At 41.9% G+C, this 26,985-nt stretch overlaps 1 protein-coding gene across 2 annotated transcripts in view; it reads right to left on the reverse strand.

Moving 5' to 3' along the window:
• The window catches only part of CLCN4 (chloride voltage-gated channel 4), a 65,324-nt gene that overhangs the window by 18,678 nt on the left and 19,661 nt on the right, over nucleotides 1–26,985 (reverse strand). For both annotated transcript variants that reach the window (XM_050963621.1, XM_050963629.1), the window contains 4 exons: nucleotides 19,187–19,338; nucleotides 13,670–13,769; nucleotides 8,360–8,547; nucleotides 2,195–2,317 (listed from right to left, as the gene is read on the reverse strand). In XM_050963621.1, coding sequence (XP_050819578.1) covers nucleotides 2,195–2,317; nucleotides 8,360–8,547; nucleotides 13,670–13,769; nucleotides 19,187–19,338 — 563 coding nt within the window. The remainder of the gene's footprint in view (nucleotides 1–2,194; nucleotides 2,318–8,359; nucleotides 8,548–13,669; nucleotides 13,770–19,186; nucleotides 19,339–26,985) is intronic.

Genomic DNA, 26,985 nt, shown 5'->3' on the forward strand with positions numbered 1-26,985 from the left:
CTGCCCATGTGGATTGGCTTGCAGGATCAGGGCATAAGTCAGATGCAAATTAGTATCACCAAAAAAACATAATTATAATAATAGGGGGCAGATTCCATAAACAGAAAATGTTTTGTTATTTCTAAAAATCGCATCACAAAAAAATATTACAGTGCCATGAAACTGAATCTTGTAGAGATCTTGGTTTTAACAAGTTTCTCTTAATTTTTTTTTAAAAAATATGGATCAAATCTTGCCATATTTAAACAGACAAACAGGCAAAAATCTGATTTGGAATTTACCTCTAAAACGTGTCTAAATTGAAGGTAACTCAAACATATACACATTGCTTGCCACCATTCTTAGCAGTGATTTTTATTTTTCTACATCCTGTTCCAGCAATCCAGGCCAGTGGGACTATGTCATGGGGCTGGCATCTGAAGCAGCACAGTTTCTGATGGGAGTTCCTTCACTGACTGCAGCGTAAAAGGAATTGACTGAGCGTGTTCAAGCAATAGCAGTTTTAGTGTGCCTTGTAGCCCTGTGAGAGGGAAGGAACTATGATTTACTATATGTTTGTACAGTGCCTACATTGCTTGAGCGTGTGACTGGGTTATCTTATAGGCATTAAAGCAATATACACATAAAATAATAATAAAAAATCCTTTACAAGATTATAGCATGAGTTAAGGCCATCATGATTTTAAAAGCGAGAACCAACTAAGCTGTGTCAATTTAAGTACACACCATTCCAAGTTCCAGTTTACATGGATTGATACTCCCCCCACCTTCCTTTTTTCCTTTGTAGTCTTCCCCAAAGATATATAGCCATAAATCAATCTCTAAGCAATTTTTCTAAAAGTACACTCAAATCAATATCGAAATAAGGTTTTTGGCTTTGGTGTTTGTTGATTTTTAAACTTTGCAAAATTTTGCAAAGGAAACATTTTTCATCAAAAAGTGGCAGTTTTACACCTCAGACTTTTCTGACTTCATTATCAGAATTTTAATCCAAAATGTTATCAAAAACCAGTAGACGTTTTCATTTATTAAAATCCAGGTTTTCTGTAAGTGAAAATGTTTGATAATATTTCTATTAATTTTTTTTTAAAGTTACAACAAAAATTGAAAAAAATTAAAATAGCTTCATATTGACATCTGAGCAATGGAAACAATGCCAATATTTCAGGAGGGCTTTGCAATTATTTTTTCCAACCAGTTCCAGATTTTTGCTTAATCAGTTTTAGATTTCTTGGGTTGCTCTCCTAGAGGTGAGGAAAGGAGCAAACAGATCTGTACATTGAATTAAATCTAAAGAAGAAGGATAAGACTTTCAAAGACTGACGCTTAAATTTAGACTCCAAAATCCATATGGAGGCTCTTAAACAATAATACCCAGCTGTTATTTAGCACTTTTTTTTAATAAGCATCTGACATGTTTTATTAAAGTATTGAGTAACCTGTAGCTCTCCTTGATTTCAAGGTCACTCATTTAAGAACCCAAATATGGATTTAGTGCCATTTTTTCAAGTGACTGGTGATTTTGGTTGCCTGAATGCTGGGCACCCAGCTTGACACACCTGATTTTCAGAAAATCAGATCCTTTAAAGGAATTCCAAATGGTGGACTCCCAAAAATTGAGGAGCTCAAAATCACTAGTTACGTTGGAAAGCTTGGTCTTGAATCTTCCTCCCTTCCCTTCCCCGCCCCTGCTTAAATCCCCCCCTTAAATCTTGGCCTTAACTTTTATCTTCTCCCTTATAATTGGAACATGTAATTGTATCTGCTGGACTTCCAGGCAAATATTTATGGGTAACCCACTGATGAGTATGCACTATGGCCTGCCTCTGAGTCCACTCCACAGAAGATATGAATTGTTACAGCCCAGCTAGGGAGTCTTGGATCTTTAGCTCAAGTTGTAGCAGTTCATACTTTCAGCTCTGGGTGTGTCCAGTTCAGTCCTTGGATTGTTGGCCAAAATAGCAGCCATTGTGTATGCCTTTGAGTGGAGTCTAAGATGAAGAATTTAGACGGGTAACATGAACACAGCTTAGGCAAAAGGCATAATATAGAGACAGGTCCAGTGGAAAAAAATATTAAAATGTCTTGCTTCTGCTTGTTCATATACCAAAGACATAGCTATCTGATAGCACAGGTCTGGAACATGAAATGATTTTTCAGTTTTTAAATTTGCATCCGTCTGGAAGAAACTCACCTCTGGAATCCCAGAACCACAGGCATAAGGAGCAAACACCCTGACCAGGGAGACTGCCAGGAAAGCAAAAGATAGAGCCCACATAATGTACAGAAAATAGTTTAGAATGTAAGCACTTGCACCCTGGAAAAATAACAGCAAAAACACTGTTAGACAAATGCAATGAAATAATCTTATGTTTCTATTAAGATTAGGAGTGGGGTGAAGCAGGTTCTGTTCAATTACTGCAACACTAGTAGTATGTTTAAAGCTGCTTTCGCCTCAGTAAATGTGAACATTTGCACTTTTTTGTGCTCCACAAAGATATATAGATGCAGCATCTTCATTTATTTAAATCAATCTATATGGTGTCTTTTGTAAGGTTCTCATGCACTGTACAAAATACCAAACTAAACACTTAAACAGTTGAAAGAAAAGGTAAGCACATATACACAGTCCAAATAACATCAAACAAATCTAGCACCAGGGCAAACCCAGTTACAGCGAGAAAAAAATACCCAAAGGAGAGATTTGCAATGTACTTTAAAGTCAGCCAATGAGAGACAGCAGTTGGCCTCTCTGAGGACACTGCCTGAGATTTTCAAAGCCAGGGATTTAGCAACACTTCTCCATTAATTTTAATAGAAGGGCCAAGACCAGAACCACCCTAGCTAATTGTAATGATCAGGCAAGGACATAGGATGAGAAGTGATCAATCCAGTTCTGAGGGTTTAGACTATGAAGAGGCTCTCCATACTAATTCTATACCTTAAATTATATTCTTTGGTGTATTAGCAGCCAGTGCACTTCACAGAACATGGGTATAACTAAATTCCTCACTCTTATCTGCAGGTATAAGGTAAATGACTCATTCTGTAGTGGTTGTAGCCTCCAAAGCAATTTGAAAGGACACCCAATTATGAATGTATTACAGTCATTTACCCTGGATGTGACAGAAGCATAAGCAATCATGCTGAGGCCCATACTCAAGATAAACAGATGGGCTTTCCTGACAGGATGGAAATGGTAATGGTAATAGCCACTCTAAATCAGTGTTGTAACTGCGGAACGAGCAGTCAGTGGTTACCTCCAAGTTCCACACCCATCTCTAGTGATGCCATTCTCCCTGGAATGGACATACAAAAACTGCCCAAGTTTTCCTCAAGACACTTTCCCCAACCCACGAGCATGACCTTGACCTTTTCTGGGTTGAGTTTCAACCAGATGTGTCTCATCCAAATCATAAAGCCATCTAGACCAGGGGTTCTCAAAGTTTTGTACTGGTGACCCCTTTCACATAGCAAGCCTCTAATTGCAACCCCTCTTATTGTTCCAACAGGGGGGAGGGATAGCTCAGTGGTTTGAGCATTGGCCTGCTAAACCCAGGGTTGAGCATTCAATCCTTGAGGGGGCCACATAGGGATCTGGAGCAAAAATCTGTCTGGGGATTGGTCCTGCTTTGAGCAGGGGGTTGGACTAGATGACCTCCTGAGGTCCCTTCCAACCCTGATATTCTATGATTAAAAACACTTTTAATACCATTATAAATGTTGGAGGCAAAGTGGGGTTTGGGGTACAGGCTGACCCCCATGTAATAACCTTGTGACCCTCTGAGGGGTCCTAATCCCCAGTTTGAGAACCCCTGATCTAGACAGTCCAATAGCCAAAAAAAAGCCCATAATGGACTGATCCAATAGGAGGCATGGAGCTGTGATTCATCAGTCTAAAGATGACAATAGGATGCATACCTTTAAAGGTTCTCCCTCTGCTGTCTGATGGCCCAGAACAGAGACAAGGGGAGCCTCTGTGTGAAGACTAGTAGTGTCCATAACCTATATCTGAGGTGCTGTGAGTGCTTTTTCAGATGGCAGAGAATTAAGATGAGACAGTGCTGCGTGTGAGACAATCAAGGAAGTCTGTGTTAACTACTCCTATTCTGTTCCAGTTCCCAATGCTGAAAAACCTATGTTCTAATCTCATGAATGACAAAGCAGAAAAGGCCATGTTGGTCCCTGTTTGCCAAACATGCCATAACAATAACTAACTCTAGCATAATCCTAGAGATTTCTATCCAAATACAATATCAATGATTGGCCTTGCCAATAGCAGTAGAAGAGCAGTGTTATCAACCACCATGACCCGAGACTTAAGTAATAAATTCCGGACTTATCACGGACACCCACCCATAGTCATAGTGGACTTTTATTGTTCCAACTGAAAAATGTTTATTTAATTTCCCCATGAATGTCTTCTCCCTAGTGCTTTCAATTAGAGACTTGATAATATTCACTATTCCCTTAGAGCAGTGGTTCTCAACCGGAGTCCAGGGCCCCCTGGGGGCCGCAAGCAGGTTTCAGGGGTCTGCCAAGCAGGGCCGGCATTAGACTTGCTAAGGCCCACGGCAGAAAGCTGAAGCCCCACTGTATGGAGTTGAAGCCCAGAGGCCCAAGCCCCTCCATCTTGAGCTGAAGCTGAAGCCTGAGCAACTTAGCTTCATGAGGCCCCCGGGCAGTTGCCCTGCTTGAAACCCCAAACACTGGTCCTTGCTTTTATAGCAGAAACACAATTGTGGCACAAGGGGGCCGTGGAGTTTTTAATAGGACATTGGGGGGCCTTAGGAAGAAAAAGGTTGACAACCCTTGCCTTAGAGGACAGTCTGAGTTTGCAGTCCCAGGGCCAGATTCTCATCTCAGATACACTAGTGTGAATCTGCAGCAGCTCCAGCTCATCTGGTGAGAATTTGGCTGTAAAACATTTGGCTAAAGCAGTTATTTTGCTTCTTAACTCAACTAAGCTGTATCGTACTTGTTTCTTTTGACAGACTCCTTTTTCAAATCTCAGATGTAAAGACTGCAGATCTGTTTTATGTATTTGCAACAGACACACATACACATACTGCATTATACTGGGTCACCCTACTAGGATCCCACTTATTTTGCATGACTACGTCACTAGGGATAACATTCAAACTCACATTCTCCAAATATTTGACATATGAACGTAAGAACGGCCATACTGAGTCAGGTCAAAGGTCCATCTAGCCCAGGATCCTGTCTTCTGATAGCGGCCAATGCCAGGTGTCCCAGAGGGAATGAACAGAACAGGTAATCATTAAGTGATCCATCTCCTGTCGCCTATTCCCAGCTTCTGGTAAACAGAGGCTAGAGACACCATCTCTGCCCATCCTGGCTAATAGCCATTGATGGACCTATCCCCCATGAATTAGACATGTGGTCACAGGCAAGATTGAGGGTTTTGGTTTTTTTTTTTAAACACTTAGTCATAAACTTGTGGAACTTTAAACAGCAGTTTTTATAGATTAATAAGATCTTTTGGAAGGGAAGTAGTAGTAACCCACCCACACTTTTAGCTGCCATCACCAAGACCCTGATTCGGGAAGGCACTTACTCACCTGCTTAAATTTAAGCCTATGAGTTGACTGTTGGAGTCACTACTCTAGGCCAGAACAGATGGCTCCAGTGTATTACCAGAAGCAAGTTTAGTCTCCACAAGGAGGATGACATGTAATCTACTTTTACAGCCTCCTCTATTGGCTGTTTAAAGAAGTGGCACTGGCAGTGGAATAGGATAGTGGTTCTCAACCCAGGTCTTCTGGGGGCACATCAACTCATCTAGATATTTGCCTAGTTTTACAACAGGCTACAGAAAAAGCACTAGCAAAGTCAGTACAAACTAAAATTTCATACAATGACTTGTTTATACTGCTCTATTTACTGTACTCTGAAATGTATGTAAAATATTTATTTTTTGTATTTTTTTATTGTATTTTTAGGTTTGATTTTGTAAGCAAGTAGTTTTTAAGCGACGTGAAACTTGGGGGTACGCAAGACAAATCAGACTCCTGGAAGGGGTGCAATAGTCTGGAAAGGTTGAAAGCCACTGGAATAAGAGAAGGAAAGAGCACTGGGTTGAGCAGATGGCCCACACAGGTAACCTGTATAATAAGGAGTCGGGAAGAAAATATGGTCTGGTGCATAGTCTGATTTATTTTCATGTTTTCTCTAAATTAAATCTGCTTTTTGGGGGGAGGTTTCATAGAAAGACTATAATTAAAACAATATTGACAGATCCTATGGGATGTGTCAGAATTCATAGTGGCAATATATTTAAGGCGCTGAAAGCAGCCATAATGCCCAAAACCACAGGAAGAAATGGTTTTGCAAAAAAAATCTATCTACGTCTAGGGCGCCAAAATGTCAAATTCAGTTAGATATGATAAGCAGAGCCACAGCTGTGCATAAAATAAAAGAGTCTGAATAGATTACCTCTGGAAAAAACCCTCCAAGAACTTTTTATGTAAAATGTTCTGTGAATTGTTCCTTCTGTACACTCAAGACAACCAGTTCTTTTCACTGTGCTTGTGTCTGGTATTTGGATGTCCTCTGCAAGGTGTAGTTACTTATGAATGGGAACAAAAATCTCTTTCTGTACTGACTGTAATTAAATCGATCTTGAGTGTTCTTAGAAGTTCTACAAGGCTTTGAGAAGCCTGCAGAGTTTGTACAGAGGTAGAGCTGACTTTCTGTTGTACGTGTGTACATTTCTTGTGGGCCCCTGGGTCCCTGATTGGGGCCTCTAGATGCTACCATAATATAGCCACAACAACATTAATACAGTTAGATCTACTGACTATAGCAGCCAGGGACAGGGGAAGACTGAAGATCTTAGAAGCTCCGTTGGTTTGGGGGAGTCGCCAGAATCAGGTCAAACTAATATGGTGTCAAGAATCAGAGGGATAGCCGCGTTAGTCTGTATCCACAAAAACAACGAGGAGTCTGGTGGCACCTTAAAGACTAATAGATTTAAATGGGCATAAGCTCACTTATTCAGATGCATCTGTTAGTCTTTACGGTGCCACAGGACTCCTCATTGTTTTTGTCAAACTAATATTTATTTTCACTGTAATACCACCTTGAGGATCAGAAACCTAGCTTGAGTATGGTGAAAATATTAACTACATGTGAACTAAAACACCCATCCAGCTGTTATGCTTAATGCAATGCATAACATACAGTAGACCTGATTGTTGAGTTTCCGGTGCATATGGATAAAACGAATATCTGTGAGGATGTTTTCTATTTATGTCCTCCAAGAAATCAAGTGGCCTTCTGTGGCTTTCCTTAAGACAGGGCCTATATCAATTATATGTCCACCTACCCCACCCCCCAGTTCTTCCTTCCCACCTCTTCTCCATCCAGAGAATTTCTAATAAACTACAACTTCATTTCAGTTCAACAATTTAGCCTGGGACAATGTTTATTTAATGTTACTAAGAAACAACTACCAGTCTATAAATACTGAGATGATTGAAATGCCATGCAAAGTGCATGGCATTGTGTATCACCCACTGTACAGGAGTGATTCCTGCTTGGTATCTAACAGCGCAGCACGTACACACAAGTTCCAATGAAGTCAGTGAGACATCATCTCTGGAAAATTAGGCCAGGCATGTCCACAGACAGTGCAGTCCAGCTAAAACTAAAACAGCAGTTTTGGAGTTACTGTTAAGAATGACCAAGTTGTTGTTGTACAGTGATGACAGGGTTCTTAGAGACTATATGGATTCCAGGTTAAAACTCCACTGCCAAATTAAAGTGAAGGTTGTGGTGTTCTCCCTGGTGGAGTCAAACCTTCTGTTTATTCTGCTAAATCCCTTAAATCAAAGATGACTTAATCCATGAGCCCATAGGAGTACATCCAAAACATTTTTTTTCCTGAATGGATGAGATTGTAGCAAGCATCAGATATTTTTTTTTAAAAATTGCTGGTGGAGGATACTCACATAACTCTGTTCTCCACAGAGAGAGAGATTGGAGAATATTTTTTGAGCCAAAACTTATCAGGTCAAATTCGTGAATAGTTTCAGGTTGGCCACAACTGCATTTTTAGCAACTAAATGACTTGTCTGAAAATTTTCACCCAGATCTAGTTATGAGGTAATTCTTTTATTCTAGTAAGGATTCAAATAAGAGATTTCCCATTCTCACAGACTTCATCTGTGCAGCACACATACCGATGAGACCTGGGGCTTATAACAGGCTAAGCAGAAAATGTTTGTGGGAGGCAGATTGTTTGAAGAGAATATCACAGTGTGGTGCTGGGGAAAATAATATTCCGGGAAGGGTTAGTATTTCCCAATCTCCAGCCTAACCAGGTCTTGCATACCTCAGACTGGTTTACCAGAAGCTCGGACCATTTCTGCCATTTGGGACATTTGTCCCTGTCATCAAATGTGGTTTCATTAGATGTCCAGCAGCACTGCTCATGGCTGTACCAGAATGCAGACAAGCAGACACCCTCTTTCAGATCTGTCATCCAGTCTACAGCTAAATCTATAACTCCAGCTAACGTGCCTGAAAAAAAGATCAGGAAATAAAAAAAAGTTAAGTGGAACACATTCATCTAATTATATTGAAACAAAACACAATGTGAAGGACGAGTTACAATATGAGCATAAACATGTGCCAAATAATTAGACTGAACAGCTGAGAGTTAGTAGGAAGGAACTGAGCTTCTCCAAAAATATCCTCTCTTCTCCTACATTTTACTGTGCAATGCTTCTTTATAACACCATAATTCTTATCTTGGCTCTGCCCCTGATAAAATAGGACATCACATTCCAAATACAGACACAGGCCCCAGTCCTGTAAGCTGATCCATGCCAGCATGGCATTTGACTGCTGAAGTACCAGTGAAGTTAATAGGACTTCACACATGCAGAGAAATCAATGTATACATATCGGACTGCAGGATCTGGGAAATTGTTCCACATGGTAGATGAGAGGAGGGGTGCGTGCGTGCACACACACAGCTATTTCTGTTGGACTCAGTACACAGATCTTTAAAATGAGCAATTTAAGTAATAAAAATAATGTTAAGGCCCAGTCCTGATTTATTGAATTTTATGATAGTTTAGTCATTAAGATCAATGGGACTATGATTTAGTCTTTGATATAGATACCTAATAGTAATTCAAGCCCAAGAATAAATATGTCCTTAAAATACTTTCTTTATGAACTTCATCCTTCATTGCCGGAACCAGCTTTTTCACATAATTATACAGAGCAACAGTGACATCCAGTGGCCAAACAATGCTTGAGTATATGCCTTATGCTGTGGATTCCCAGAGAAGATCTTGACTTTCCTGTACAAGTCTTAATCAAACATCATAATCTACCCAGGGGCGGCTCTAGGTATTTTGCTGCCCCAAACATGGCAGGCAGGCTGCCTTTGGCGGCTTGCCTGCGGGAGGTCCCTGGTCCCGCGGATTAGGGGGTACGCCTGCAGGAGGTCCGCTGAAGCCGCGGGACCACCGGATCCTCCGCAGGCATGCCCAAAGGCAGCCTACCTGCCGCCCTCGCGACGACTGGCAGAGCGCCCCCCCAAGGGTTGCCGCCCCAGGCACACGCTTGGTGTGCTGGTGCCTGGAGCTGCCCCTGAATCTACCATAGTGCTAGTATTGTGAAAACAGAGAAGTCACCATAGCACCAATGCATTTTGCATCAGTGCATAAGACTGTGAAAGCCTGTCTTCCACCACAGAATTGGTTTACAGAACCTCAAAGTTATGAACACCAAAGTTACGAACCGCCTGATCAACCACACACCTTTTTTGGAACTGGAAGGATGCAATCAGGCAGCAGCGGGAATACAGTATAGTACTGTGTTAAACATACTAAAAAATAAAGGGAAAGTTTAAAAAAAAGATTTGACAAGGTAAGGAAACTGTTTCCGTGCTTGTTTCATTTAACTTAAAGCAGCATTTTTCTTCTGCACCGTAAAGTTTCAAAGCTGTATTAAGTCAATGTTCAATTGCAAACGTTTTGAGAGAATAACCATAACATTTTGTTCAGAGTTATGAACAACCTCCATTCCTGAGGTGTTCGTAACTCTGAGGTTCTACTGTGATTATTTTGGACTTATTCTACATTGATATCTCCAGATGATGTTATTGAAAAACTATTAAAATTGTATTCAAAAGTTAAATTAGAAACAAACTCTTTAAAGACAACTGAAAGGTTTTGCAATAACTTCATAAGTACATCACATTTATTGTCACGTCAGCAAGAGGGATAATATTTGTCACCACTGTAAGGCCATATGACAACAATAAAGGATTGAATGTGATATGGGAAGAATCTCTCTTCAAACTAAAGAAGAACACAGATATGCCAATAAGAGGTATGTGAGATCACTAGAGAAGCAAAGGGGAAAGCTAGTGTAGCAATCCAAGTATTTGCTTTTGTAAAGAGTTAGTTTGATATATATATATATATACATACACACACACACACACACACACACACACACAGAGGTTTGTTTTTTTGTGGCTTGACATTTCTGGTTGCTCAAGTTTCTATGGAAACAGTGGGCCATATCTTGAGTCGGTGTAAATCACCATAATGCTACTGACCCCAATGTGCCTAGCTAAGTGAGTTTCGCTGTAAGCTCTATGATTTTCTGAAAAACCTCCTACTGATCAGAATCTTTACACAAGATCTGGGACTGGCATAAGGAAACTTCTGCCCTGTTCAAAACGTGCAGAGTTTGGTCCCTACCTCATCCTCTGATGCACCTCCCTATTTAGCTACACTTCCCAAGCTTCGCTTAAGGTACATCTACCCTGCATGCTGCTTTTGGCAGCATGTCGAGTACATACACTATGCACACACCCCAGCGTGGGTATAAATAGCAGTGTAGACAGTAAGGCACCGCTGCCTCCCCCCTCTGCCAGAGCCTTTCACTGATACATGGAGCTATACATTGCAATGTGGATGCCGCCTGCTTTTTCAGTGAGGCGTGTAGCTACACATCCCCTACATGCTGCCGCCCGTGGTGTGCAGTATAGACAGATCCTTAGAGAAGCCTTCCATCGTGTCTTGTCAGCTAAATCAATACTCATGTTACTTCAGAGGTGGAGTAAATAAGGACTATAATAGGGGTGGCCAAACCTATTGGCCCTACAAGCTGCATACAACACTCTTCAGAAGTTCAATAGCTGGGGCACACCTGCCAGGGGCCGGGGCTTCAACGCCATGAAAGGCACCTGATAGGGCTCATGGCTTCAGCACAACCCCTGGCAGGTGCATCCTGCAGGGTTGAAGCCACAAGACCCACCTCCCCGCTGGGTAAAAGTCCCTATCCCACCACCCCACTGCAAGGCAGAGATCCCAAGCTCCCCCCACCCAACCAGTCTGATAAGTGGAGAATGGGACACACACACACCACGAGCCACACTTTAACAGTAAAAGAGCCACATGTGGCTTGTGAGCCACAGTTTGGCCACCCCTGGAGTATAAGATTGTTTTTAACCTTATAAAGTGACTTGTCTAAGGTCACAAAGAAAGTTGGTGCCACCGCTGGGGACATATGTCCAGACCTCTAATGTGACAGACTCCCATTTCATCCATTACACTACGGTGCCTCTGAGAAAACTGCATAGTTATGCTGGCTGCAAAATGAGGCTGCTGGGGTCAAGTGCTTTGAGATCTGCTAATAGATGAAAGTGCTACACATGTGGCCTACTTTTCACATAAGAAAACTGAGATATGGAAAGGCTGAATCACCTGCCTGGGCAGTACTGTGGGCTAGGTTAGGTAGAGTCCTATGAGCCAGAAAACCTTGTGCCTGATTTGTGCTGAAAACTCATCACTCCAAGGAAGTCAATGGGTGATGCAGCTGCTCAGAAACCTCAAAATCAGGCTAGTTTAATTGACTTTCAGTGAGACTTAGGCTCCTAAGGGCCTAAATCACTTTTGAAAATGGGACTTAGCCATCTAGATCACTTAGGCCTTGCAATGCTGAGTGAAACAACACCTAAACATCTTTAAAAATCAGGACCTGTGTGGCTTTCCCTACGTCACACAGGAAGTCTGGGGCAGAGCCTCTCAGGCTCCAGGCTAGTTCCCTAACCACTGTCCTTTTCTTTCTACTACCTCAAGCCACCACTGTGATGAAGAAGTGTGCAGAGGACAATTTTGAGGGGTAGTCTGATGTGTTTGGACAGGATCGTTTGGTAAAGGGGATACTGGAAGGCACATTTCCCTAGAAATGTGGTGTACAGTAGTCAAAGATGTGGTAAGGTGTAGGTCTGTGAATAGTTAATATCTATTAACTAAGTCCAACCTAACCACAACCTTTTCCCTAGCATAGGTGCAGGATAACATGTTTTATTTTGATTTAGCCAGTTGAGATAAAAGATGTTAACCTGCATCCACATTCGGGGAAAGGGTAGAGTTAGTTAACATGTTAACTAGCTCCACCCTAACCTCAATGTACCCATATGACATACCTGAAGGACAATTCTATTTGACATCAACTTTTGAGGTTTCAAACTATTTTTGTTCCACATTGGAATGAGAGAGTGAGCGAGCATATGTTTTCACTGTACAGCTGGGTAATTGGGGTACTGGCTTGGAATGTGGGGGAGACAGGTTCACGTCCCTGATTCAGAGCAGAGCTTTTCTTCCCAACTCAGGCAGAGCACTGACTTGAGCATTTCCGAGGCGGGTATGCTAACCACTGGGGAGGGATGGAAGTGGGGGGGGGGTCTCATAAATGTACCCAAAACTTTTGTTGAGAAGATATCTCCATGAAACAGCATATTTTGTCAAAATTTCAGGTAACAAAAATGCTCCCGCTACTTTAGCCATAATGTTCCAGAACAGCTTTCACTCACAGTTCTAAACTCTGATATTAAAGGCACTAACTTTACACTTGTTAAACCAGGAGATTCACACTAGTTTTGGTGAGAACATAGTGTATAAAAGTTGACATCATGCTGTTTCCTAGCAGTCATAATCACATTGGAATAACTGAGACAGCATAAAAACTATTCAAGGCCGTTGTTTCAGGTTGGTAACATGAGAGCAGCTTTCCAAACTGGAAGACATGCTAAACTGAGCAGGAGACAGGAGCAATTCAGGAAATTAATGAATTTCCCATCTGAGTTTGTTGTTAAATATGTAATGTCTGTCTGGCTTGTGAACTGAGTCTGAAATCGGTTGTGTGTCGGGTCTTTTTTTTTTTCTCCCCCCTCAGGCATGTATAAAGAGATAACTCAGTCTACAATGATTCTAGTGCATTAGAGAACTATATTTTCATTGTACTCTACCAGTACTCTCCTCCTGCATCAAAATATCTATCCATGGAATTAAATTCACAAGATCAAGAAAGGAACATATGAATCAGAGGCTGAGATAGTCAAAACAGTTCTTCAACGGTAAGGCACTTCCACTCAGAGGCATGTTTTCAAAAGCAATACAGAAATCACATTACTTGTTAATAGCCCTTTTTCTAGGTCAGCACTCAGTGTGAGACTTTCCAAGTGAAGCATTAAAACCGTGCGGGTTCATAACTGTCTCTTTATCTCATCCATCTTGAAAAGTTAGGGACCAGACAAAGTAAGTAAAAGATAAGCAAATAGCTCTGCAGGAAGACTGTGTGAGTCACAGCACTTCTGCGATAGTGCACATACCTGCCAGTAGTCCTATGAGAAGCATTACAACCCATCCTGACCAGGCATCCAACAAACTCTTGACGAACTCCCAGATGGATTCCTTACTTTTGCTTGTAATCTGTAATAATACATACACTGATTCGTAAGAGTTGGTTTTGTTGTGTCACATCTATACGGCAAGACTCTTACTTGAACACAGATGGACTGAACACTAAAAACATTGATTGTTTTTACAGAGTTAGTGATCAAGTTGTTTAAAGTGAATTTGTCCAACCTTAACAACTTTACTTATTATTTCAGCTCTAATTCACCAGATTCAATGTTTTTTCTTCTGTTTTTTTTTTCCTTTCATTTTGACAGATGAAAACCATGGGCAATGAAAGGCAAATTACGACCATCTTTTTGTAGGTCCTGCTCAAGAACCAGGGCATGCACAATGAGATGATACAACAGTTTTGAAAACAATATTTGCCGGCTTTAGGTATGGATATAACTTGGGCTTTTGTTGATGAGTGCATTTGTGTTTGAGTCTGCATCTCTTACATAAAGTCATACAGTTTTAGGCCAGAAGGCACCAACAGGGCATCTAGTCTGACCTTCTGTATATTACAGGACACCAACACCACCCACCCCTGCAAGCTAAACCCAAGAACTGAAATTAAACCAAAGGATTACAGCCCACAGAAGAGTAGATCATTGTGTGCCACCATGACAGAGCAGGGGGGAGTGAGATGGACCAATGCCCAAGGCTCTGCAATGGCAGAAAATGGATTAAGTGAGATATTCCCAGATAATTCTGGCAATTGACTTGCACCCCCATCCTGCAGAGGAAGGCGAAAAAAACCCCATAGACACTGCCAATCTAGCCTTTCTAATATCACATATGGCAATCAATTAGACATGGAGCATATGAGCAAGAACCAGCCAGCTAAGTACACGAGAGGGAGAACGTTTGGTACCATCTCAGAGCCCTGGCCCATCCCATGCATCCCATCTCCAGGTGCTTCAGAGGATGGAGATTTAAAAAAATGCTTCCAAAATACATTTTGGGAAGGGGGAGTCTCTTCCTGACCCTTGCCAGTGGCTTGCTGAAACCCTGATGCATGAGCAGAACACACACCAGAAGTGAGCCTTGGGGCTATTGAGCCCTACCCCTTCCCTCACTCATACATTTGTCCATCTCTCTCTTAAGACTAGTTCAGTTGTTTGCCCCTACAACTCCTACTGGGAGGCTGTACCAGAGCCTCACTTCACCAATGGTTAGAAACCTTCTAATTTCCAGCCTGAATTTGTTCCCGGACAGTTTATATCCATTTGTACTTGTACCAACATTGCCCTTTAGCTTAAATAGCTCTTCACCTTGCCTGGTATTTATCCCCCTAATGAATATAGAGAGAGCAATCATATCCCGTCCTAACCTTTGTTTTACTAAACAATCCAAGCTCTTCCAGTCTCCCCTCATGAGATAGGCCCTCCATTCCCCTGATCATCCTAGTAGCTCTTCTCTGAACTTCTTGCAGTTTAAATTAATCTTTCTTTAACATGGGTAACCCGAATTGTATATAGTATTGCAAGTGATGTCTTACCAGTGACTTGTATAATGGCATTAATACTTCTCTAGCTCCACTGGAAATGCTTCATCTGATACATCCTAGGATTGCATTTGCCTTTTTCACAGCCTCATCACATTAGTGGGTTTTAGTCATCCTGAGATCGACCCACACACCCATGTCTTTTTCCTCCTCTGTTGCTTTCAACTGATGAGCCACCAGATTGAAGCAGACATTCTTATTATTAGATCTTAAGTGCACTTTGTACTATTGAATTTCATCCCATTTCTATCACTCCAGTCTTCAAGGTCATGGAGATCTTTTTATGTAATATTCCGATCCTCCTCTGTATTGAGAATGCCTCCCAACTTTGTATCATCAGCAAATTTCAATAGCACACTCCTCCTCTTTGTGCCAAGGTCATTAATAAAAATACTGAATAAGGCTGGACCAAGACTGATCCTCGTGGAACTCCATTAGTAACCTCTCTTCAGTTTGATAATTCATTTTTCAATACAACCCGTTGCCTGCTCTCCTTTAGCCAATTCCTTATCCACCTTACAATGCTTGTACCAATCCCTAATTTAACAAATAATTTCCTATGTGGCCCAGCGTCAAATGCTTTACTGAAGTCGAAGTATATTAGATCTACTGCATTTCCCATTGCTAAAAAATCAGTTATTTTGTCAAAGGAGGAAATCAGGTTAGTCTGGTCTGATCTACCTTTGGTAAAACCATGTTACACTGCATCCCCTTTACTTCTATGACTTTAATTATTCTTTCCTTCATAATTTGTTCTGAAACCTTGCATATTACTGAGGTCAGACTAACAGGTCTGTAATTGCCTAGATCACCCTTTTTCTCTTTCTTAAACATAAGTACAATGTTAGCTAGTCCAGGGCCGCCCAGAGGATTCAGGGGGTCTGGGGGAAAGCAATTTCGGGGGCCTCTTCCATAAAAAAAAATTGCAATACTATACAATACTATATTCTCGTGGGGGCCTCTGCAGGGCCCGGTGCAAATTGCCCCACTTGCTCCATACCCATGGGCAGCCCTGGGAAAAATAAATCTTCTGCATCTCGGCACAAACCCAGTTTTGAGAAAACTTCTTTACAAGGTATCACTGGTTCTCAGCATCAGCCAGTGCTAAAAGGCACTAAAGCTCATTAAAAGAGTTGGACAAATATTTTCCATCAAAACTTTTTCTGGATCGAAAACTAGGGGTTTTTAAAAAGCAGGAAAAAATGTCTGCTTTCCTTCAAAATTTGTTGAGGGTTTTTTTAATTGAAAAGCTGAAATTAGTCTGCCAAAACCTGAATATGGTTTGGGGTTTCAGAAGTGTGTGGCCAAATATTTGCTGCTTGATGTGTTTGATTGTTTAAAGAAACAATACAAACATTCTGCTCAAAAAAAATCCAAAACTTTTGAACCATCTCAGTTTGTGACCAAACACCTGGGCCCATCCAGTCAGAGATTTTTGCAGGTTTCTGATACTCTGCTGGCTTCCTTGACTCATATCTGTCTCCATAACTTTGGGTTCATTTAGGTTAGAACATAAGAACAGCCATACTGGGTCAAATCAAAGGTCCATCCAGCCCAGTATTCTGTCTACCAACAATGGCCAATGCCAAGTGCCCCAGAGGGAGTAAACCTAATAGGTAATGATCAAATGATCTCTCTCCTGCCATCCAGCTCCACCCTCTGACAAACAGAGGCTAGGGACACCATTCCTTACCCATCCTGGCTAATAGCCATTAATAGACTTAACCTCCATGCATTTATCTGTTTCCTAGAGACTAGCTCCATGGGGTCCCTCACAAACTGGAGGCGGTTACTGTGGGTTTGTCTTTAGTATAGACTATGTACATACTCCATGAACTGAGCATCTGAACTTGTTCCAGAATCTGGGATGAGCCTATGTTGTGAAAACTGAAATGCTCAAAATAGCACATGCATGTGAATGGACACAGGGTGCTAAAATTAAATTAACCCATGGGTTCTCAAACTGGGGGTCAGGACCCCTCAGGGGGTCATGAGGTTATTACTGGGGGTCGTGAGCTGCCTGCCTCCATCTCAAACCCCGCTTTGCCTTCAGCATTTATAATAGTGTTAAATATATAAAAAAGTGTTTTTAATTTATAAAGCGGGGTCGCAGTCAGAGGTTTGCTATGTGAAAGGGGTCACCAGTAACCCCTTTGAAGCCTCAGGGAATGCAGGGGAGGGGAGTCTGCCTTGGTAGGGTTGGGAAGGATATTGTTCTTCTCATGTGATCCCTCCCCCAGTGGCTAATATTAAATGAAGCTACCCTCCCCTGACATGAATCTCCCTGTGGCACTGAAATTAAATATAGACTATAATTTGGCATTTGAGAAGAGAAAGGGATGGTAGCTCTAATGGAAAAGCTAACAGTTTGGCTCTTCTGTAAGCCTCAAGCCACCGTCCCCCAGACACCCCACACCCCCAACCACCACCCTGGGACCCCACCCCTGCTCCTTGTCCCCTGACTGTCCCGATCCCTATCCACCCACCCCCCGCTGAGTCCTGACAGACCCCCGGAATGCGCACGATCCAACCCCCCTGTTCCTTGTCACCTGAACATCCCTAACCTCTGCCCGCTCCCAACCCCCGCGCCCCGGCCCTTTAACCCCCACACCCCCCTCACCCGGAGCCTCAGCATATTCAGAAACTTCCCTCGACAGCAGCAGCGTGGCTCCGGCGGGGCCCCTGAGCTCCGCCCTGCTCAGAGCTGCGTGGTCAGGGGGCGGGATTGCGAGCTCCACGCTGAGCGGAGGGAGCTCAGGCCCCACTGGAGCTCTCAGTCCCGCCTCCTTACCACGTGGCTCTGAGCGAGGCGGAGCTCAGGGACCCCGCCAGAGCCACGCTGCCAAGTGAAGCTCCTGGATGCGCTGAGGTTCCGGGAGAGAGCCTCAGCCATTCTCGTGGGGGGCCCTGCGGAGCCTGGGGCAAATTGCCCCACTTGCCCCCCCCCCGGGCAGCCCTGAGCTAGTCTCCAGTCATATGGTACTACCCCGAAAAGATAAATTCATTACAAATCCTTGCAACTGGACTAGCAATCTCATGTGCTGGTTCTTTCAGTATTCTGAGGTGGCAAGTATCAGAGGGGTAGCCGTGTTAGTCTGGATCTGTAAAAGCAGCAAAGAGTCCTGTGGCACCTTATAGACTAACAGACGTTTTGGGGCATGAGCTACATGCATCTAACGAAGTGGGTATTCACCCACGAAAAATCATGCTCCAAAACGTCTGTTAGTCTATAAGGTGCCACTGGACTCCTTGCTTCTATTCTGAGGTGGGAACTGTCCAGTATGCCTGATTTGAGTGCATTAAGCTCTTTGTGTTTTTCTTCCACCTCAGACATGGTCATTTCCTTTTCTAGACACTCATTTCCATCAGCCATACTGCCTTCATACCCACATTCCATATTATCATCATTATTGAAACCAAGACAAAGTATTCATTTAGTTTTGGGGCCATACCTTGATTATCTTTCATCTCCTTCCCATCCACACTGCATAGTGGCCCAACCTCAACCATCCTTAGTCTACTTCTAGTCATATAACTAAAAAACCTCATTATTTATTTTAATTTCCTTAGCAAGAACTCCTTTAGCTTGACTTTTAGCAATTCTCTTTTTATTCTGGCATTTTCGAACCTCCATAGTGTAGCTTTCTTTGTTGATTAACACCTTTTCCAAATCCTTATAGGCTCTCTACTTACTCCTAATCACCTTTTTGAGGGGATATTTATCCAGGTGGGCCTACAACCTCTCTCCAAGTTTCTCCCTCTTACTTGGGATGCAAATTTCCAAATTTTTTGTATAGTTGATTTGAAAAAATGCCAACCCTACTCCGTATTTAAACCCTTGAGCTCCTCAGTCCAGCTGACTTTTTTAACTAATTCCCTTAATTTTCCAAAGTCTGACCTTTTGAAATAAAAGGTCATTGTTGATGACTTGGTTTTGATTTACCTTCCTATGTCTGTCAGTGTCACGCGATTTCTCTCTCAGCCAATCAATGGTGTGGAAGTCCTCATATGTCCCAACATCAGGGAAAGGCTCATCCAGGAAATCCATCAGATTGCCAGAACCATTCATGTCTCCTGCATTAACCATATTAGTATCTGTAGGAGGAAAAAACACAAATTTAGAAAATTCATGCAATATATCCATTTGTTTCAGAACAAAATTATTCAGAAAACCCTTGACCTGCCACTACACACACAATGCAAGAATGGTGGGAGCATGAGATAACCAGTCTTGTTTAAAGGAGCTTAGTATGTATGAAAAGTAATTGTTTCTAAAGCCTACATCAACAGAAAAAATACATTCACCCTGAGTAAAATGTTTGCATAGAATTCCCAAGCTCTGTTGAAAGTGCAGGTTCCCATGTAGTCACTCAGGTGATAGTTCAAAAAAGACTGCCTGTTCTCCTGATGAGGTCTGACCAGGGCCGGCACTTCCATTTAGGCGACCTAGGCAGTCACCTAGGGCACCAAGATTTGGGAAGGCGGCAAACTGCTCCGGTGGACCTCCCACAGGCATGCCTGCGGAGGGTCCGCTGGTCCCGTGGCTCCGGTGGAGCATCCCCAGGCACACCTGCGGCAGGTCCACTGGAGCCGCGGGACCAGCAGACCGTCCGTGAACACCTGCGGGAGGTCCACCAGAGCCATGGGACCGGCGAGCCAGCCCTGCGCCTAGGGCACCAAAAACCCTGGCGCCGCTCCTGGGTCTGACAAGTGGTGGGGGTGGTACTGATTAAATAGACTGCTATAGACACCAATTGCTATTTACAAGGAAAAATTGGAGATAAATATGGACTTTAAAGATCCTTAGGTAACCTAACAGGAGCAGTTCCGCAGCATTTGGAATTCCTTAGCAGAAAGAATGTCCTTTTGCTATAGATTGATAAGGTTAATAAAATCCTAAACACCTTGGATCATATTCTGCTCTCAGACATCAACACACAAATCCTACGTGTGTCAATGAGTGCTATACATGTGCAGGTAAAAGGCAGAATCTGGCCTTCATGAATTTCTTAGGAAATTTACTGATTCCTATAATTAAAACAGGCAAAAATGTGGCAGACCTGTCCCTGGTGCTGTGCTCAGCTCCTCCCAGTCCACTTGCCTATATCTTTAAATTTTAAATTATATTTAATCCCTCTTTTTCAATTCCTTTAATTTTTTGTGGTAGGAACATACAGGAAATAAGCACCAGAGCTCAGTTTTCCGAGTTTCTGTTCCTTTGAGCATGGCCAATTAGGGACTCTGTTAATTTAGTTAAAAAAAAAAAAAAAAAATCTGCTCTGAGCAGACAACTGAAAAAAAAAAAAAAGCATAATTTTACAAAGAGTGCAGCAGTCACCATGATAAATGTATAGAAAGTCTTAAGTGCAGAAATCAAATAATCTTCAAGCACCATGGCATGTTTATCTGAAAATGAATCAACCTACGGAGTCCAAAGGTTGAGAAGGACATGAAACCCAGACAAAGTGTCCAACATAGCAGTGCAATGCAATGCATGAATAATTTGCTGCTGGACTGGCTTTTTTAGTAAAAGTAGAAGTGAAAGAGTGACACTGAGAAATAATGGCAGATAACCCAGCAGATGGCAAAGACTCTCCTGCACATGCTTATCTTAATCTGTCAGGTACTTATATGCCCCCTATCATCATCAGTATCTGAGCACCTCACACTTTTTAATGGATTTATACTCACTACACCCATTAGGTAATAACACTCTATTATCCCCATTTTACAGCTGGAAACCTGAGGCACAAAGACTAAGTGACTTGCCCAAGGTCACACCAGAAGTCTGTGACAAAGCCAGGAACTTAATCCAGTTCCCTAATGTCCCAGGCTAGTGCCCTAATCACTGGACCATCCTTCCATTTCTCATCCAGCACTGATCACTTCATAACCAAAGGCTATGTGTTTTGTGGCTTGATGACAGCAGAGTAAAATTTTGGATGTATGTGACCTGCCACAGTTGTGAGGATGAAAACTGGATACGACTCTGGTTGTAGATTTAAATGTGTTTTTGTTTTATGGTCACATTGTTGTCCATAGTCAAATAGTTCCATGCCATTATTTACTGTTTCCTGTGAATTTTTGTGCCTGGCTGCTAGAGATTCTCAGTGCTGTATGTCGATATCACACTCTCACAATGAACACACTGCTGTAAGTGTTTGTTTTTTTTAAATTGCCCACTGTTTCAGCTAGTTCACCACATATCATCTATTCAAAGAAAATCAGCACTCCAGTTAATCTGCATGTTTATTAGTATTGCCTGCGTGCTGGCGAGTGTCATGGTTTCAGGTCTAGCTGCACCTCTGTCCCTTCCCGTTTCTGTGAATGCATCCCCTCAGGACGCAGGGTTTGTGCTTTTACTTATCCTGAGGGTAGAAGTACACAGTTCTCTCCCTCTTAGACTGCACCCTGAGCTACAACGTGTATCAACTGTGCTTGCCCAGCAGGTCTGACTGGAGTTAGTACCTGTGATTTTTCCCTTCAGAAGTCTGTGTACACAGTGACCCAACAACCTCCTTAAACCAAAGTATTGTTTACTTTGACAGTAGGAACAAAGCATAGACAAAAAAAGGATTTTAAAACAATAGTCTACGTCTGTCTTACCTAAAGCCCTACCATCCTGTGATGGCAACCTAGGTAGGCCTAGTTTCTTCAGACACCCTAGCTGGGTTCATATAGTCCCTCCAAACAACTGCTCCTCTCGAGTGTGTGTTCCTTTTAAAATTGATATACTCTTTCTGATCTTCTGGTTTCCAGGCCTTTTCTTATCCTGGCATTATCTCTTAACAATCCTTCAGTGTTTGCTTAGGAGTGGCTTATCTTATTCTTTCCCCTCCCTGCTTGTTTTTCCTTACAGCTCTTATTAAACTAAAACAATATATTCATACACTGAACATCTCAACAACAACATACCTTAGTAATAAATTATTACAGCATAGTTTCACTTCCATCACAGTGAGACCATCAGACTCCAACAAAATGCTGTTAGATGTTTATAGGACAGTGGTGGCAAGTCCATTCTCAGCATCACAACTTTCCTGAAGTGTGGCACCCAGAATTGAACACAGTACTTCAGCGGGGGTCTTGCCAGTGCTGAGTAGAGTGGGAAAGTTCTCTTGTTTCTTATGTATGACACTCATGTTAATACACCTCAGAATTATATTAGCCTGTTTCACAACTGTATCACATTGTTGACTCAGATTCATTTTGTGATCCACCATAAAGATCCTTTTCAGCAGTACTACCACCTCATCACTTACTCTCCATTTTGTAGTTGTTCGTTTGCTTTTTTCTTCCTAAGTACTTTGCACTTATTTTTATTGAATTTCATTTTGTTGATCTCAGACCAATTCTCCTATTTGTAAAGGTCATTTTGAACTCTAATCCTGTCCTCCAAAATGCTTGTGCCCCCTCACAGCTTGGTGTCATCTGCAAATGTTATAAGCATACTTTTCACTCCATTAACCAAAGTTATTAATGAAAATATTAATTACACTAGACCCAGAATTGACATCTTGGGACCCAACTAGATACATCCTCCCAGTTTGACAGCAAACCATTGATAACTACTCTTTGAGTACAGACAGTCTTTCAACCAGTTGTGAACTCACCTTACAGAATTTCATGTAGATCACTTGTTTCATTCAGCTTAAAAACAATCCATGGAGGAAATCTGCATGCTCCAATGAACTTCTAACCTCAATAAGTGCCTACTGTGAATTTGACAGCATTTCCGTAAGTATGTTCTGATAAACCAGACTATATTTAATAATAAAAAAAAATGAAAAAGTGGGAAGGCCCCATTATGTAAAGCTGACACAGAAGAGGTCAGTGTCTACAAACAAGCTGATAGAATTCAAGACACCTGCACAGCAATGTAAAAAAGAGTATTCTGGGTGTTGATATGCAAATAAAATCAAATTCTGTAGTGATTGTACTCTTCATTTGTAAAATTTTGTTTTATAAAACCACATAGAATTTTTGAGTTTTAAGATGCTTTTTTGCACTCTTAAATGGATGAATTATCTTTCAGAAAAAGATGTATTTCAGATGTACTTCAGAAAAAGCCAATTGTATACTAAATTGTCACCTGGAGCCAGGCACTCTCAGAGGTCCAGAGAGGCCCAGTCCACTTCCAGCTTTTGAGGCCCCTAACCATAATAAAAATAAAAAGTGACAGCACATGAAAACAAAATAAGGCACCAAAAAAAGAGAGAGACATAATTTGAATATTTTTGTATTTAACAAATGCTTTTCTAGCCTTTTTCTGTGCAAATGCACTAATTAGTGAGGGAAAATCTAGCCTTCGCTTAATGTCACAGTTGATATTAAGCATGGAAAGCCCATTCAAATGCTCTTGTCCCAAGACAAAGGGATGATTGATTAATTAATATATATCTATATATATTAGAGTAAACATGGCACAGATACAGAGATAATGTCCAAAAATTTCAAACGTGTGCCCTCATGAAACTCACTGTACAAGATTGTCCTCACACATTTTCACCTTGAAGCTGGGCCTATAGACTACGAAAGCCTATGATGATGGCCAAGCTACCAAGCTGGGGCTCAACCAACCAACCAGTCACCTCTTTTAGCTACTATATGAAGACAACAATGAGGAATTCTCACACACAAATAATTCCTTGGTCAACTGGATGTAAAACTAAAGACACTAAAATGTAACAATTCTCTACTTTTCAACACACACTTGATCTAGCACCAGCCACTAGTAGTGATTTGTTTATATAATCAGCTGATCTGAGAGGACATGTTCATCACAGTCTAATCTTGTGCCATCAGAACTGATATATTTTTATTAATATTTATGTAAATTTTTAACTCTTTAATATGACAAAATCTATATCAGTTAACAAAAAAATTATGTCTTTTACCAAATCACATCTCTTATTTGCTTTAATTTGCAGCTCTAAGCTGAGAGAATATGTCACATTTTGGTCTGACAGGGATGTGCATAAAAACAAGTTGCAAAACTTATCAAAGGCCAAAAAATTGACAAGTGTCTAAATCTGAGGTCCCCTCTGAGCTTGAGGTTCAGGCCAAATGGCTCTCCTGGCCCCCCTCTGATTGGCCCTGCCTGGAGCAAAGTTTTACACATAGGTGATAAAATTAGATTTAGAGTGGAAAATACTCAGCTTTGTAACATTGTTACAATATGTGCTAATGTAGAAACCACATACAGCTAGAAAGGATGTATCAGTGAAATGGTGTTCTAGATAGGATAGTGATTGATTTGATGCAAAGTATATTTGCTCTAGCAAGGACAGACTAGAATGTCTTGCAGCCCAGAGGAAACTGAAAAGTATATTGACTGGAAACAACTCGTTGAAAAGCCATCAAAGGAAAATGCTTGGCTGTAGTTTATTGCAACTAGACATGTTAGTTCCATGGTACATTCTCTTCATCCTGTTTTCTATTTTAACTGGCCACATCAGAGAGAAGCAGACAGTGGTTTTATTAATGAAATTCCAACAAGTTTCAAGTTACTTTCAACATATCACAGTTACTCAATTACTTCTCTACCTACAATAATTGCTATCAGCTACAGAAAAGTCACCTTTATGCTTTATTGCTTCAATCTTCATATTATTTGTCTTGAAGATAAGAATCTGGTTTTGCTGTATGGAATTTGTGCCCCTTCCAGATTTTGAGTCATTATTCTCTTCAGTTAATTTTGTGCTTTAACAAAAGAAAGAAATGAGACTGAGGGAAAAAGGGACCTGGCTGGTGAAGACTGATGTGGCACTGTAAACTCCTGCTTTACACTTTATATTTGTATGGATCTTCTTTTCTAAGGCATCCAGAACCCGATCTTTGCCTTATGCCAAATGTGGTACTAGTTGGCTGCTATGCAGAAGCACAACATAGTGGAGTTTGCCTTGGGATTTCTCCATGGTATGGTATGTTGTGATAGCAACTTAGATATTCTTTGAAGTGAGATGACCCAGCCTTTGGAATGGCCAGCTACAGCCAGCAATAAATGAGGAGATCGCCTCAATGATTTGGGTCTGTTGACATAAGATTCTGGAAATGTCCAGTGTATGTAACTTCTTTTCTCTCAGTGTAGTGTGGGGCTCGAGGAAGAAAACAGATAGGATAATGGATTGATTTATGTAGAATTCTGAGACCACTCTGGGGATGAACTTGGGGTGAAGTTTCAGCACTACTTCATTCTGTGAAAGGTCACTGCGGGAGGGTCAGCATTTAAATACTTAAAGCTCATTCAGTCTCCTGGCTGAAGTGATATCCAGTAAGAAGAGAGTATTCAGCCTGAGATGAAGGAAGGAGCATTCTGAAAGGGATTCGAATGAAGGCCTAGGAATCTCAAGAAGATGATGCTGAGGTCGCAGGAGCAGGGTTCTCTGACCAGTGGATATGTACATAACAGACTCCTGAGGAACTTTGATACTGCCAATGAATGAAGATGGAGCATGACTTTACTGGTGAACGGCATCCTAAGATCATTGCAAACTTGATGGAGCAGAATGATTTGCCAGAGTGCTACAAATGCAGCAAGTAGTTGAAGATCCATGGTATCAAAGCATATGTGGCTCTGCTGGGCCAGCCAAATTGAGAACGTCATCCATTTTGATTGATAAATCCCTCTGGTGGATGTCTTCCTGCTCTATAGCAGGATCTCTAGGACTTGCCTAGAGCAGTTCCTGTCCATGGTACTTAATGAGCCAACACCCAGGCTGTCAGGTGCAGAGACTTTGGGTCTGGATGGAGTATCTGACGATAGTCCTGTGAGATCAGGTCTGTGCAGTGTGAGAACTAGATCAGCTGCTGAACAGACATCTGTATTAGGTCTGTCAGCCAAAGCTGCCTTACCTAGGATGGGCTTATGAGAAAAATCTCTTTTGATGTTGGAAATCACCTTGGGGATCAGGGGAATTACAGTGACAAGACATAAAGGAGGTATGGGCTCCACCGCAGAAGCAAGGTGTTGGGCAATAAGCCTGGGCTCATGCCTCCTTTAGAGCAGTAATTCTGGCACTTGGCATTAACCTTGGTGGCAAACAGTCTGTCCCGGGAACCTCCAGCCAGGGGATATTGGTTCTATGATGGATCTCTGTAGGGACCACTTGTGAGTAGTCACCGGTTGTCTGGTCAGGAAGTCTGCCAGGTTGTTGCTAACTCCTGGAAGGGAAAAAGCATCTCTGCTATCCTGTGTGGTGACAACATATCCAGAACTTGATGGCTTCCAGAGAGAGGGGAGATGAATGTACGTTTCTGTGCTTGTTTACATAGTGCATTGCAGATGTGTTGTCTGTCAAGATCTGCACTATGGAGTTTTGAAGAACAGGCATACTAGCCTGATGGCTCTGAATTCCAGGAAAATGATATGGACCAGACATCTTCTGGGGAACAGGTCTCTTGCTTTTTTGATGGTCCAGGTGGGCTCCCAACCTGTGCCTGATGCATCTGTGATTAAAGACACTGACTAGGGGGAACGGGGGGGGGGGGGGAAATCAGAGAATGGCACACCTTCCACACACATTTTGGGGTCCCTTCCACCATTTCAGTTCTGCAATGATGTGAAGTGTAATCGAAATGTTTTTGCTCATTTGGTGTTTCACAGAGGCACAGAGAGACAGATTTAGAGCAGTCTCAAGTGAAGTCTGGCAAGTGGAGTCATACATGACCTAGCAGCCCCAGACATGTCCATGCTATTGTAATCAGGTTTGATTCTAGTCCGAGTAAGAGTGACTGCATCAA

This window comes from Gopherus flavomarginatus, chromosome 1 (genome assembly GCF_025201925.1).
Source record: "Gopherus flavomarginatus isolate rGopFla2 chromosome 1, rGopFla2.mat.asm, whole genome shotgun sequence".
Lineage (NCBI taxonomy): Eukaryota > Metazoa > Chordata > Testudines > Testudinidae > Gopherus > Gopherus flavomarginatus.